Source organism: Anopheles ziemanni, chromosome 2 (assembly GCF_943734765.1).
Source record: "Anopheles ziemanni chromosome 2, idAnoZiCoDA_A2_x.2, whole genome shotgun sequence".
NCBI classification, from domain to species: Eukaryota; Metazoa; Arthropoda; class Insecta; order Diptera; family Culicidae; genus Anopheles; species Anopheles ziemanni.
In genome coordinates this window covers 52,691,561-52,707,883 of record NC_080705.1, presented here as the reverse complement: position 1 = coordinate 52,707,883, position 16,323 = coordinate 52,691,561, and the positions used below count along the sequence as shown (strand labels likewise).

The following is a 16,323-nucleotide window of genomic DNA, read 5'->3' as shown; positions in this document are numbered from 1 at the left end:
ATGGCGGCAATTGAAAAAAAACATATAGTTTCAATTTGACCCTAGTAGTGAATCTAACTTGTTTCTTGGTTTTGAATTGCTGTGCTAAATTTAAGAATCAAAAACTCGCACTGTTCAGAACAGAACAAAATGGGACAAAAATAACCATATCAATCTTTCTCGCGTATAAACCGTCAATTCTTTGTTTTTTTTTTCGAACAAAGTATCGAACCGAAATACGTCAGCCAAAATGCTTGATTTTTGTTTTATTTCCGTTTTGATTCTAATGGCATGAAAATCGTAGCACGAAAGGGTATCCAAAAGACTGGCACACAAGGGCAACTGATGTGTTACGGTCCATTAAGACGCGTCGGAAGATTGTAAAAAGTTTCAACGGGCAAAAGAACAACCTTTTGCTTTCATACCGAGCGTGTTTGTGAATACGGGGTAACTTATCCTTACCGAAAAAATACTTTAAAATGTGTAAACGCTACTGTAATTTGTCATTTCACTTAGTAAAACAGACTACGAAAACACTAACTTATTGATTACCGCTCAACTACGAAAAGTAAATGAATATTTTCCATTTATAAAGCTTCCTCCAACACAGACCGAATTTCATCCAAAACTTTACTTTCATTCACAGAGCGAAAGAGAAAACTTCTAGCCTCGTTCGACGCTACTACACCGAAACGAACTTTTCCTTTGCAACGTGCTTGTGGAGACGTAATTCATGGGGTGAAAACAAATAGTGACAAGTTTTGGAGCCTACGTTAAGCTGCGATTGAGCCAGTGAGGGAGACATTACCATTTTGCTCGCAATTGAGATGCGCCAACACGTTTTCCAGTTTATTGGGTGCGGCATCAATTAGTGGTTCCAGCGTACGGGCCCCGAACAAATGGAGTGAAACCTGAAGCTAAAGTTATTTCCAAGTTCCGAAGCAGCTGGCTAAGAGAGTGAACTCCGTGCTGCCCGCGAATCAATTTATTTGCTCGCTACTACAAAGTTGTAAAGTAATTGAAAGCAACTCATCGTGTTTGCCGACGGTCCGCCCACAATCTGTTTGCTGGGAAGGAAGAAGTGTTGTAAAGTGCTTGAGTGAAGTGAAATTTATCATTGCCTCAATTGCTCTAGGCTATACGAACATTCGGAGCTGTTCCAGTTTGAGACGCAAATTTTGAACTTCATTACCGTGCCGGGTACACAAAGGGTGCACTAAATCGTAGAGTGCAATTGGTGTGGCAGTTTAGGAAGGAAGACCACTGTTGCCAGTGAAAATGGGTTGCGCTAGCAGTTCACCGCTGATCAATGGCGGTGGTCCCGGTGGAGTCGTCGAGTCGGCGAAGGAAGCGGCCACAAAAACGGCCACAGACGTGCTGCATGCTGGCGAAGCGGCGATTCATGGTAAGTTGGTTTAATTAATGCTCAAAAAGCACAGCGACAAAGTGTGTCGAGAAGCGGTATTAATTTGGATGCAATTTTGAAAGTTATAGATTTCGCACGTCAAATGAAACCTAATTTGTGAAGATATCTGAATAAATCAGAGATTGGATATCCGAAAGAAATGTTTGCAGCTACTTAATTACATTTCACTTCTTTTAAATACGTTGCCCTATTTCATTTTCATGCTTGGTTTTGTGCATATATATTTACTATAGTAAACCAATCTTCAACACATATTTCATGAACTTGAACATAACAAATTTTGCTGGATGAAGATGAGCCTATATGCACCTCGTCAATTAATAACTCGCAGTCCATTCCTTAGTAAGATTTTGTATGAAATTTTCACAGCCGCTTGTATCATCAAAAAGGGCTAAAAAACAATAAACTTCAGTTCTAAAAAACATATAAAATGTAAGTTCACTGTTTTTCATGCTGCGATGAAAATTGTAAGGGCAACATGTCTTAAACTATATGTCACGAAATATCTTGGCCATAAACCCTTTTTATAGCTTTCAAGTTCAATTTTGTAACTTTTTTGTGGATCTATGATTCCTAAACCCAATTAACGTGTCAAAGAAATTCAATGAAAATCGATTTCAACTCCAAGAAACAAATGGGGTAGTTCAATTAGATAATATTAATTTATAACTAGTTAGTTTGAGGTTTGACGCTTTTGTTTTGTTATATTGCTTCATAACAACATGTTGCTTTCTACTACATATTCCTTATTAACCTACTCTCGTCAGTATTCGAGAGAACTATTCGGAATACTTAATGAATAACTCTTAAAATACTGTAATTCATGTGATAGCAACAAATGTCACATCTAAAATCTAGTAGCAAGCTGTGATTATCAAAAATCGAAGCATGATTTGCAAGTCATCGGGTAAAACATGTTTTATCTTGTTTTTTTCTGTAATAGTATTGTAGTTATTATTAACATTACAAAATTCATAACTAAATTAAGTCATTTTCCGATGCATATTATTCCACTATTTTTTTTTTTTTTTTGTGGATTATATTTTTTGTCAGGATTTTTTAAAGTCGCTAGAAAAATGCATACTGGTAAAATATACACGAAATTAGTTTGACAAACTTACACCTTGTTGGTGAAATTGAATTGACAAAACTTAAAAGAATTAAAATTCGCATAATATTATCACCGTTGCCAATTATCAGCTACATGCTACCGTATTTTTTTTTTTTTTATTTAATTTCCTAAAACATTGCATGCATGCTACAGTAATAGGAGAGGAGAGATCCAATAAATAAAATTCAATAAACTCAAACCGTGTTAATTGGCGTGCCTATTTTTACCCAACCTCATCCATCAACGGCAACACTCATTTCCGACCCCCTACACTCTCGCAATAGCTTATTGTTAGCTCAGTTGGCCAATTTGACTTGCACTCCATCGGGACTCAAAAAGCTTCCCGTCGCGATCGAAAAATTTCTCCTCACTGACAGTGTCGGGCACATCATTACGGACAATAAACCCGGATACGCTGCCGGGGTGCTTCTGCCCGGCACCAGGCACCTCCACATGGCGAGCCTAGCAAACGACCGGGCGTCTCCACCTGCCAGTTCTACCAGACACCAGGCGCCTCCATTGTCACGCATGTGATGTTACTTCGGAACTTTCCCGCACCGAACCACGCAAGAGTCGATCGATACCGATTTCGAAAGCCTCCGACGGCTAACTACAGTTTACCACTGCCGAGCTTTCGAATGGATGGTCTGCAACAGAGTTGATTGCTCTGAGCGAACCGGGTGTATGAATTAATGCATGTCTATTACAATTTCCACTTAAACCACGACACGCAACCTTGTCTTCCACAGTTCGAATCCAAATGCACAGCACAAAGATCAATGATATTCAATGCTCCAAAAATTTGCTCGTGCGAATTTTGCAGTCTTGAAAACGCTCAACCACTGGTTTCATAGCTTATCGCGGCTTCTGTCGATATTTTTTAATGTACGTCTTTGGTAACACTTCCAAGATCTTTCTATCGTTGCCCTTATTTGTAATTTGCCCTCCGTCATGCATTTTTTTTTTCTTGTGCTTCTCCTCAATTTCGGCCGACAGCTAACCATCAATCTAAGCACTGATGCATATCTTAATTTTATTCATAGTTTGATTCGTACACGCTATCGTTAACGGTCACAAACAACATTTCACAGTTTTACTTTCGTTCGCCGAATGTGCGAAACACCGGAGTTTGATGAACGTTGTCGTCGTTGACGTGATAAAACCGATGATTTCGTGCTTGATTTTCAAATTACTGTAGTGTATGTGATAAGTTAAGTATAAGTAGTACTGATGTATAGGTGTAAGCTTAGAGTAGAAGAGATTGTAATCCTTGAAATAAAGTCAGTCTCGTTCCAACCACGCTCTTGAGTACTTATCAGTTATGATACAATCTGGCGACGAGGAAAAAAAAGTGTCAATTCCTATTAAAATGTCTGGGGTCTTAGGAAATATTGAATCCTATGTGTTAGGAGACAATTTCGATGAATACATCAGTCGTCTCGAAATGTTCATCGTAGTAAACGAAATTGCGGAAGTAAAAAAAGTGCCGTTACTGCTGACAATGGCGGGTGCGTCTTTGTACTCAGTAGCAGTAAAGTTATGTGCTCCGGATGACCCGAAAAAAAAATCGTTCAACGATTTAGTGGAGGTGTTGAAAAAACATTTTGCACCGAAAGTGAATGTAGTAGCCGAACGTTACAAATTCCATAAATGTGTGCAGACAAGTGAGCAGTCCATTGCCGACTACATGATAACGCTCAAGACATTAGCGCAATCGTGTGAGTTTGGTACATTTTTGTCGGACGCGCTAAGGGACCAGATGGTGGTTGGTTTAAAAAACCAGGACTTAAGGAAACGGTTGTTAGTAGAACCGGATTTAGTGTACAACAAAGCGTGTGAAATCGCAAGAACGTGGGAGGCCGCACAGCAGCAGAACGACGAGATAAGCGTTCCGGTAGTGCAAACACACACAGTTGCACGAGTATTTCAGAAGCAGCGTCAGCAGCGTCATGCAGCGCAGCATCAGGGTTCGTCGACCAAAGCGGTGCCGAATTTTGTCAAAAAAACGCAAAATAATTGCAATAGATGCGGTCGGCAGCATGATCCTTCGACGTGTCCAGCTAGAAGTTGGAAGTGCTATGTGTGCGGAAGAAACGGCCATGTGTCGAAAATGTGTTATTCGGCAAGAAAGGAGATAAAAAGTGTCGAGAGAAACGGACATTTGCATGTCATAGAAGGAGAAAAGAAGTTTTCTTCTTCACAAAGTATTGCGATCACTTACAAAGGAAAGTCGATAAACTTTGAGATCGATTGCGGTGCTTGTGTTAGTGTAATCTCAGAGGACATGTATAAAAATCTGTTCGCTGATGAACAATTAGGTGAAACGAAAAGTTCGTTTGTGTCAGCATCGGGACAATTAATAAAGCCAAAAGGAATAATTAGCGTAAAAGTCAACCTAGCAGAAACCGAAAAAGAAGCGAGACTAGAGTTAATTGTTATACCTACAGAGAGGTCGGTTAGTCCGTTGCTAGGTAGGGACGCATTAGATACTCTATTCCCAAAATGGAGGAATGCGTTCACGATAAATAAAATGGAGGAAGAATTCCAAAATGAAATGAAAAAACGTTTTAACAACGTAGTAAATGGCACGGGGATTATTGAAGGGTTCTCAGCAAATTTAGTGCTGAAATCGGATGCAGTTCCAGTTTTTCACAAAGCATACCCAGTCCCTTTTGCCTTGTTAGAGAAAGTTGAAACAAGTTTACAAAACTTAGTAAATGAAGGAGTGTTAATTCCTGTACGATTTTCGTCATGGGCCAGTCCCGTAGTCATAGTCGAAAAAGAAGATGGAAGTGTAAGGTTGTGCTTGGATGGAAAGGCAGTCATCAACAGGCATTTGTCGGTAGAACACTATCCACTACCAAAAATCGAAGATATATTTGCAAAAATAGCTAATTGGAATATATTTTGTAAAGTGGACTTGACAGGAGCTTATCTTCAAGTACCATTGGCGGAGGCATCGAGAGAAATATGTACCATTAATACACACAAAGGGTTGTTTCAGTATACCCGTATGCCTTTTGGCATAAACTCAGCGCCATCTATATTCCAAAGTATAATCGATCAAATTTTGCAAAATTCACGGGGCATAGCGTATATAGATGATATATTGATAGGAGGAAAAAACAAAGAGGAATGTGTGGAAAATGTTAACGAGGTACTTAGCAGACTAAACAAACATAACGTGAAGATAAATTTAAAAAAATCTTGTTTTTTCGAAACTAAAATAGACTATTTGGGATATACAATATCAGATAAAGGAATTCACCCAAATGAGTCAAAAGTTGAAGCTATTAGAGATGCGCCAAAACCGAAAGATATAACGCAACTTCAAGCATATCTTGGTTTGTTAAACTATTACAATAGATTTTTGCCAAATCTTTCCACTATATTATATCCGTTGTATAATCTTTTGAAAAAACAAACGAAATTTATATGGTCAAAGGAGTGTGAAGAGTCATTTGAAAAATCAAAAAAGATGCTTATAAATCATAAATTATTGGTACCTTATGACCAAGAAAAGGAATTAGTGTTACAAGTAGATGCAAGTCCATATGGATTAGGTGCTATCTTATCGCACGTAGTCAATCAAGAAGAAAAACCTATATGCTTTGCATCGGCAACGTTAACATCGACACAACAAAATTATGCACAAGTGCATAGAGAAGCCTTGGCAGTAGTTTTCGGTATAAAAAAGTTCCACAAATATCTATACGGAAGAAAATTTAAGTTGATCACTGACAATAGTGGAGTAAAAGAAATATTTAGTCCAACAAAAGGTTCTTCATCGATAGCGGTAGCCAGACTTCAACGCTGGGCAGTGTTTTTATCAACATATAATTACACCATTGAGCATCGTGCCGGAAAACGAATGACGAACGTAGATGCAATGTCTCGTTTGCCTTTAGAACAAGAAAATGAAATTGAAAATGTTAAATTAGGAATAAATTTAGTACAAGAAAACTGCATGATAGATATTGAAAGCATCAAACAACACCAGTTGAAAGATAAGTTGATAAAAGAAATTTTTGAAAAAGTGAAAAATGGATGGTATCATGTCGAACCACATATGAAACCTTTTTTCAAAATAAGAAGCCATTTAGGAATTGAAGATGAAATATTGAATTTTGATGATCGCGCGATAGTTCCAAGTGCACTTAAGTTAGAAATATTGAAATTATTTCATGCAAATCACGACGGCATCGTTAAAATGAAGATAAACGCGAGGAAATATGTTTGGTGGAGTAAAATGGATAAAGATTTGAACGATTATGTAAAATCATGCGAGGTGTGTCAAATGCGACAAGTCGTTCCAAAAGAAGTCGTCCTTACTAAGTGGCCAGTGTCAGAACATCCATTTGAGCGAATCCATTTGGATTTATTCTACTTTGAGTCACGAACGCTATTGATAATTGTGGATTCATTTTCAAAATATATAGATGTAGCGATAGTGAACAAGTCTAAAGCCAACGATATAATCGAGCAGATAGAATCGTTTTTTGCATGTTTTGGCATCCCTAAAGAAGTGGTAACAGATAACGGTCCACCATTTAATTCGGAATCGTTCGTAAATTTCCTAAAGGCGCAAGGAATTAAAGTTACAAAATCTCCTCCATATCACCCACAGTCAAACGGGTTGGCCGAGAGGTCAGTGCGTACAGTGAAGGAAGTTTTAAATAAGTTTTTACTGGATGCAAGATATCAAGCATTGTCTTTACGTCGCAAGTTAAACAAGTTTCTTATTCATTATAGAAATTCCCCATCGACGATTACTAATCAAAATCCATCAGAGAGAATATTCAGTTATGTGCCTCATACTTTATTAAGTAAGCTGAAGGTGAAGGATTCAAAGAAAACAGAGCTTGTTCAAGTAAAATCGAGTAAAAATGCAGATAAAGAGAAAGAGGGAAACCATTTCCAGGAAGTAAAGGATTATAAGCCACGTACAAAGGTCATGTATAGAAATCATTTTAAGGAATTGATTAGATGGATTCCTGCTATTGTTTTGAAACGTATAAGTCATACATTATATCTGATTAATATTAATGGAAATGCGAGGGTTGTACACCATAATCAATTACGTCCAAATGGGAAATATTATTATGAAAATGATGTGTACAAGGAAACCCATGATTTTGGGAATAAACGAAGACGTAGTGAGTCGAGGTCTCCTCCAGTAAGGCGATCAGCTAGGTTACGTGGACAGCCACCAAAAAAATATAGTAAGTAAAGCTGGATGGACAAGGAATCTCTAGGGATACATGGATTTCAAGGATTAGGGGGGATAATGTAGTGTATGTGATAAGTTAAGTATAAGTAGTACTGATGTATAGGTGTAAGCTTAGAGTAGAAGAGATTGTAATCCTTGAAATAAAGTCAGTCTCGTTCCAACCACGCTCTTGAGTACTTATCAGTTATGATACAATTACCTTCAGTTATATGCTCTTGATCCATCGCATTAGTCTTTTTTCATACAGCATAGATTACCGAAAGCAAGAAGAGGACGTGATTGTAGAAAAATTAACTTGAAAATTATTCGTTTTCTCAATATGAAGCACACAATCATTAACAAGCACATAATCATTAATTAATTCGAGATGTAAATTAATCAATTGATTCTAATCTACTAATCTGAGTTGTTTTAAAAAACACAAAAATGGCTTTGTAGTTTGATGTTCTTTGTTTGCCAAAGTCATCTTGTTCTTGGCGTAATGACCTCTTTGGTCATGCCTGCCCGTTAAGGGCTTACGAGACTTGTTTCCCTGTTGTATGTGGATAGTCAGTCCTCTCGTACAGAGGAGGGTCCGGTCTCGGTTGGGATTCGAACCCACGCCGTCAAGGTGGAGAGCCCCGTCCGCTCATGGGCCGATTTTCTAGCCGACGCTACCGCTCGGCTATCGCGGAACCCCATTGCCAAAGTCATAAACAGTCTAAAACCAAAGAGTTCAAATATTATTTTCACTTGTAAATTTAAGTAACACTCCATCCAGCTTAATTCAACGATCAAGAAGCTCATGAATCATTTGTAAAAAAATGTGAAATAGAAAAAAAGAATCAATTTCGTAACTTGTTATCTTGCCTCACTCAGGCGGTTGGCCTAATGTCACCCAGACTGGCGCGAAAAATAAAAATAGCTCCACGAGTGTGAACCGCCATAACTCAACTCCCATACAACTGACCCGTCGCCTTGCTCGGTGGTTTTCTCTCAAATCTTAATGTTTCTTTCTGCTTCGAAAGAACCCTCCATTACAGCAGCGGGAGTGAGAAAAGCATTACGTCCCTATGATATTTCTATTTCCTGGCCACTTTCTAGCCAAACAACCTTTGCAATCTCGTCGTTCCATTCCCTTACCGCTCCATAAGAAAGACGGGGAAAATTGAGTTGCTTTTATTTGTCAATGAAACCCACGGAGGACAAATGGAAGAATGAAACCCGCAAAGTCGTTGAGGCTCCAAACATCAAACAACCATAACACATACACACACACACACACACACACACACACACACACACACACTTGAACCCCTGTCGCTCGACAATTCATGGTTTCTCTGAACCTTGACAAAGACCCCAAATCATGAATAATTAATGAGTCTCCCCGATATTGGTTGTTGTTGCTTCCGCTCGTCTGAAAATTTTCTTTGAACTATTTTTTTTTCTTTTAAAGCTAAAAGTGTATTTTTCCTTTTTTTGTTTCCATACCAGTGACACTTTTGTCCTTTATAAGTTCTTCTTTTTCAAACATATATCCGGTCCGTCAAAAAACTGTAAAGGGAATCAATTTAACCTTTTATTTTTGCCATTTTACACCCAGTGCAATTTGTTTTGTTTGCTTGCGAATAATATTTTCCCACTGTGTTGTTGATATTTTCGATAGGACGGATTAAGCCTGAATTTCAAACGAACAAAGAAAAGTGCTAAGAAAAACCAAATGTTAATTAAAGTTTACGAAAAAATCAATCGACCACCATCTGTTAGATTCAAGGTGTATTATCGTTCATTTTGTTGGTGCCTAATGCGAATAAATTTTATTTTATTTGTAGTTGAATGGTTTGTAATGGACACCATTTTTTAATCTTTCCTTTATCAACACCACCAGAGACATAATAGTTTCAAATGATGTTTAAACTTATTGAGATTATAGGAATTACTTTTATTGCAGCCCAGCACGATGTCGAAAATCTTCCAGACTTAGTTGTTGCGTGGTTTTCCAACACAAATAAAAGATTATTATGAGACTGTACTCTTGATTCCGTTTCTATAATTTTCAATCAGTGGTCTTCACTGGGGGCCGGGCGCCTATGCGCAAGAATTCAATTCCCAGTCAACGAATGAACAATAAATAAACGATGAGATAACAAACAACCTGCCGGCACGCACACAACGCGTTGGACACACGTAGGGGGAAAGGGAAAAGGAGACCGCTCGAAAGATAGGGCACCAACAAGCTGGAAACAACAGATAATGGAGTTATCGCGACGATCCCGCGGGACGCCATTGGTAATTGAATTTTTGTTCCCCCCCGGCGAACGTTAGAGGGGTGTAAAATATGTAGAACGTTACTTTCGACACCCTTCGGATGAGCCGTGGGCTTAAATACCTCGAACCCGGCCCAGATTCGGTTGCTTCTAATTTACTTTCCGAAAAGGGACCGATTGTGGATCGGCTGTGACAGAAACCAGATAGGCTCAAGCACTTCCTCGAGGCAACACTATGCTTGGGCGTAGCGAAGCACACAACGGCAACAGCAGATGATACCTCGTGGATGACTAGTGAAGGTTAGCCGAAGACGGAAAGTTATGACCGCTCCAGAGTGCTGTATCATAACAACAACGGATTAATAGTTATCGATCGTACCGCACGTAAAAGGCAACTCTGCCACGCACCTGCAACTTTTTCACTCAAAACGAGCCCGAATTATGAAGCCTACCGTCGCTGATAGGGAGGAAAACTTTTACCCAATCCACCCAGCTGGAACACGTGTTTCTTATGCATGTTTTAGCTGCACCTTGCGGCACCCTCGCTATCGAATGTGACCTTCAACGCGGAGCTTTAATGTTTATCGTCTGAGCAGGTCAAGGTAGTTCATCGTTTTGGGTTCTAAATGGAGAGTGTCATCGATAGAAGGGGCCTTTACTGCTGAAGTGTGTGAAGAGAGAAAACCAAAACAATACGGTTAAGACTAAATTATTAATTTGGTGTTTCATCCAGCAGGAGCTGGTAAGGATGGTATTGGTGAACTATACTCAAGATTTTTTAACTTTCAAGAATCGACATCTTAGTAACCTGTTAATCAATGTGAGAATTTTCAAAACATCACAAATTGATCAGTATTGAAAAAGAGTCATATAGAGCAAATTGTCCATTTGTAGAATTCTAAGTTTAAGTATGTAAAACATTTCATTACAACCCGAACAGGTTGCTTTTGGTTCTGGTTTGAAGTATTCAATTTGTTCATCTCTTTCAAATGCATCATGGAAAAGTACAGAGTTTGTTATATAACAGGATAACCAACAAACAACAAACGGTGTTTTCTCTCTTTTTTTGTTTTTGCTTAACAGATTTTAAAATAATTTATTGTAATTATTTATCTTAGATTCACCTAAAATGGAGCATAGCTACTTGATGCCATATTAATCATTTATCGTTTTTAGAAGCATTAAAACTCTAAAATTATTCCAGATTTTGTATTCTGGGGAATTCCAAAACAAACAAAATTGGCTGTAATATCACTATCAAACCCAAAACCATCGATGTTTTCTACATCGTTTCTTTTCGCAGATGAATGCCTTCTTGATATGATAAAAAATTTACCTACTTCAACCATAATTGTAATAAACTATAAAGGTCATATGGGCACTTATCAGCTTCATTTTTATTATGACATGATAAATTAATACCAGTTGAAAACATCACACCGTCGTGAAGCGGTACATGCAACACATTCTTATTTTCATAATATTTTGCTTCAATTACTGCAATCATATTCACTATACTAAAACATTTACTATACTAAAAGCAACCGTACGGACCAACAACATTCGTCTGAAGATACTTATTAAAAAAAAAACAGATCTACTTCACCAACTAACTATCGCCGTAACAAAATTACATGCCTAACATTGTTGCCTCGCTATAAGGCGCAGCGTTTACCACCATCATACCTCTTGTGTCGACGGTCGAACACAATCAAAGGTCAACGGTGCGCTAATGAGCTACCAGATTGCCTAGGACGCGACCAACCTGACGCGGCTGTAAAATGAGGGGCACGAAAAACTCATCAACAAAATGGACCCATCGTGCAACATCGTATACGACTATAGTCTCTACTTTGCTAGGAAGTTCTATACCTCGAATGGTCACGTGGGATCTCATGAAAACAACGGGCCGGAAGAGGACGCAAGTTGTAATAGTAACTAACATCGTTATGCTTTTTAAATTTCCCTTCAAATTTAAACACCATTCAAAAGGCTCAAAAGCAAAAAGGACTTATTTTTATACTTCCGTTCGGTAGCTGCAGCAACATTTCGCTAGTCGTGTACATTTAATTGCATATATAAATCAAGATGGGGAGGTCTTTTTTGTTTTATTTTAATGTGAATTAAATGCACTTCGAGTAAAAAAGCATTGCAGGTTTAATACTGTTTATAATTTTGTCTCTGGATAAACATTTTGGAAATGAGTTTTTTTAAATACCCAACAAGTTTGCTGTTTACTTCACTTACAAACAAGCAGTTGAAAGCCTTTGAAATACTAGAATATAAGCTACAAAAGAGAGTAAGAGTGAAGATAAAAAAGAGGGAAAAGGCACCACATAGTGGGCATACGAACTCAGTACCAACCATTTTAATGCGTTTTATGTGAAGGGTGGTTTTGTGGAAACTTCTTCAAAACCACTTGCATTCCAAAAGAAAACAATATTTGGTTACTGTCCTAAAGAGTATGTTGAATGAAAAAATACATAAGCCATAACCCTAGCCCCTAGGGCTTTCTTGGCTTCTGCAAACCACTTGAATTCTAATTAGTGCAACATACGACTATGCTTTATACTGAGCTAAAAAAACCATTCCATTGGCATCGGTCGTCTTAGATGATTCTTGTTGAGCTTCCCGGTCTCCAACCGGTCGTGAAAGGACGCCGTCCACCGCAAGGAACGAAAGATTTATGCCCTCGTCCGAACATGTGTTGCTCCTTGCGGCGAACGAATGCTTTTCGCTGAATGACGAACGTTAAAGGACAGGTTGCTTATTTATTGCATCCGGTCGCTTTGGCATTTGGCGATGTGGAACCGTAAGCATGCCGTAGTTATGCAGTCAATGTCCAAGCTGCGAGGAGGTTTGGGTTCACTAAATAGACGGCTGACGGGTATTGCTGTTGCATTGTTTCTATTCTAAAACGAAGATTAGAATATCACATTCCTCTGGCGGAGCAACAACCAGTGTTTGCAGTTTAAAGTCATTTAAATGTTGGTTTGTACAGCTGAGCTTAAAATATGTGAAAGGACAAACCTGATAGAAAGTGCAAAAAAATACAAAAACAAACAAAAAATAAATTGAAAAGAATTTAACACCTTAGCAGAAAAAAATCCATTTAAACATTACATGATGAAATTGCAACAAACTAAAGAAACTCTTAGCAGAAACTCCCGTTAATGCAAGAATACTCAAGAAAAAAGAAGTTATAAGATTGAATACAATACTTTACTGAAATTCAAGCAATAACCACGAATTTTTTGTCACAGTTATGATCAAAATAGATTAAATTTTGTCAAATGAATTTATTTTGAAACTGAAAAATATTTGTCATTGCATATTCTTCTTATTCGTTCATCATCAAGTGTATAATATCGATTTTCATTTAGAATGCTAGACAACGTTTTCAAAGGTATGGTAAAGTATGAAACAGTTGAAGTTTTCCAACGCATTCTTTTAGTGCTATACTCGATATATTCCAAAATATTGTGGTTATCATGCAAATACATGCCTGCATTACTCTAATTTTTTTTGCTTTATAGTTCTTAGCATTAATTTTTATAAGATACAGTAAAATTACGCAACGTTTTAAGACTGACCCAGTTCAATCATTAAGGAATGATGATGAATTCTATAAAATATTTATTTAATCATAAATCTTACGAAATTGATCCTTAGAGGTCGGGGTGAGCCCATCGCTGCCGCGCAGTCCACGAACCGTTAAATCCGCCACTTTACATAAGGCATAGTTTTGTAGTAGTCAAAGGAATAATAGTCGATTTCTATTTCTAACAGACGTTGGCGAACATGTGAAGGAAGCCGTACAGAACGTCACCCACGAGCTTGAGAATGTGCTCGGCGGAGGCAAAAAGACAGAAAAATCCGACCACATCAACGAGAGCGACCAGACGGCGATGGCGAACGGACATGGCGAGGGCGACGACCCATCGTCCAACCCCGACTACCAGATCATCCGGCTGAAGGGCTCTAAGCAGAACAGCGTCGAGGAGACCGAGCTGATGGAGAACATGAAGAACGACCTCATGAGCAAGGCGCAGAGCATGGGTGACGACACGGACCGGCTGGCGGACGACCTGATCAAGGAGACCGAGGACCTGATGCGGGACGCTGAGACCGGCATCGCGCACCACGAGATGACGACACGCATCACCTCCGCCGAGGACGGTACGATCGAGATCCTTAACCTGGAAGGTAACGCGCCCAACTCCCCGAACCACTCGAATGACAGTTTGAAAACTACTTCACCAGAGCCCGAAATCGAGCGGATACTGGCGGCCGGTGCCGAGGCCGATCGCGCCCCCGACTCCCCCAAGGCCACTCTCCACTCGCTCGCCGTTCCTGCCTCTGAGGCCAACCGTGCCGGGAAGGACGAAGGGATGCCGGAGGAGAAACCGGACGTGTGAGTACGGTAGTCGCGCACCTACACTACTATGGATAACACCCACCACGCTCGATCGACGACCTTCCCTCCCCTTTTCATGAACTCTCCCGCCACATCCAACTCGAAACAGGGACAATCGGAACTCCTGCTGCACACACCTTGGTTGGCACTTAGAAAGAACGAAAATCAGTCCCAAACCCGCTCCTGACCGATTTATTTCCATTCCGTTCTCCACTCCATCGCTTCACGATTTTGACTAGAAACGATAAACATTTGTGTGAAATACATTTCATTGTTCATTATTTCACCTCGCTGCCTCAATGTAATCTCTCTGTACTTTTCAAAGGTTTTTATAGTGTCTTATTCTTTTCATATTCATCGGATTTTTACAAGATAGAAAACAAAACCTTCACCATGAATAAATGTATATAAGGTCACTTACTGTAAGTAAATGTAAAAATTGTAACAACAATATTGAAAATAAATGTGTTTTATTTTGGGAAATGCCCTTGCAAACATGGGACTGTTTTCTCTTTGGTACCCGTGCCAAAGGCGAACGAGTTCAAACGATGACACTCATTGCTACCTTTTCGCTTTATGATAAAAATATGGTATCAATTGTATATTTTTCTGGTTAATTTTCTTCATAAAACGTGTGAAACATATGAACCAATGCTTCTAATGAGAGTAAGTAGTGACTCCAACAATAAGTATATAAATATACCATAAGCTCTCGATACAAACATAAGCAGTGTGTATAGAAAATTTTGGGTCAGAAACGAGATTGTCCTTTATTGTTAGGTTTTCCATTCCCTAACTTATTAACCATATTTCTTTGGTTATTTGTATCATAGTCTAAAGCACAATATTAATATCAGGATGATGCATGCGCTCCTGATAGTTTTCTCTCCAAAACGACGATGGAAAGCTCCCCACAACTATTGATGGCAATGGGAACCGTCCGCCGTACGCTTTTGAAATAATGTTATAGTCTATAATCGTTAAACTTTGTAATATTGTGGAAGAATGAATGAAAACAAATATGTAAAACACAAATGTAGATACATCAATGCTTAGGTTGATGGTGTAAATAACGAAAGGGTTGAGACAACGAATCGTAAGCGAAAAAGGAATAACAACCCTTTGTAAATGTTTAAAATAAGAAGTATAAATTTCTTCTAACTTCTTTGTTCAAAAAGTATGTAAAAACTAGTGTTCCGTAGCTAGTTGAAAATTCATGGATATCTTAATCATTGATGAAAATTGGCACTTATAATATATAAAGCCAACTCATGTGGCTGCTAGAGAAAAAAAAATAATTCAAAATTATACCATTAAGGTGACCTCATTCAATTTACTCGCCTGCACGACAACCCACGTTACGGTTTTTCCGATCCATGATTAATGATGTTATTAAACGTCTCTCCCTTCGGTCCACTCATACACGACCGCGGTACGTGGGCACGTAATAAATATAACAAAAAAAAAACCTCAATATCATCATTACCGTCCTCGGCATCATTGCCTTAATTCTCCGTCACGGAACAGCGAGAAGGAAAGCGTCTGGCCAACGCCACAAGCATCTCTCGATAGCGAATCGATGGGCAGCAGCGTCGGTGAGGAGCACTTCCGGAACGAGGTTCTGCGTGCAACGTCCATCCGTACCCCGGGGCGGAACATTGGTCGACGTTCCCCAAATCCGACCCCACGTGCCCCACCCCCATCGATGGCCCGCTCCGAACGAATGCAGCGTTTCATTTTCAAGCTCAACTCCGTCATCCTCAGCGACATCGAGGAGCGGGTCGGTGCAGCCGAGAAGCAGGGTATCGTGCGGCAACTGGAGCGGAATCCGGAGAAAGTGGTCGAGCTGCTCAGCAAGTCCTCGGTTGACAGTGGTGATGAAACCGAACCCGACGTCAACGTGACAGATGA

The 16,323-nt window shown here is 39.2% G+C and overlaps 1 protein-coding gene across 1 annotated transcript; it reads left to right on the top strand.

The window, feature by feature from the left end:
* The first annotated feature begins 1,257 nt into the window (after nucleotides 1-1,257).
* On the top strand, nucleotides 1,258-14,413 carry LOC131293843 (uncharacterized). The gene is made up of 2 exons (XM_058321896.1): nucleotides 1,258-1,384; nucleotides 13,785-14,413. Exons 1-2 carry the CDS (start codon nucleotides 1,258-1,260, stop codon nucleotides 14,411-14,413), a joined length of 756 nt encoding a protein of 251 aa, XP_058177879.1.
* Nucleotides 14,414-16,323: the final 1,910 nt, after the last annotated feature.

Coding starts and splice junctions, on each gene's coding strand:
- LOC131293843 (XM_058321896.1), top strand. CDS start 1,258: ATGGGTTGCGCTAGCAGTTCACCGCTGATCAATGGCGGTGGTCCCGGT. Junction 1,385..13,784: donor TGGCGAAGCGGCGATTCATG/GTAAGTTGGTTT, acceptor TATTTCTAACAG/ACGTTGGCGAACATGTGAAG.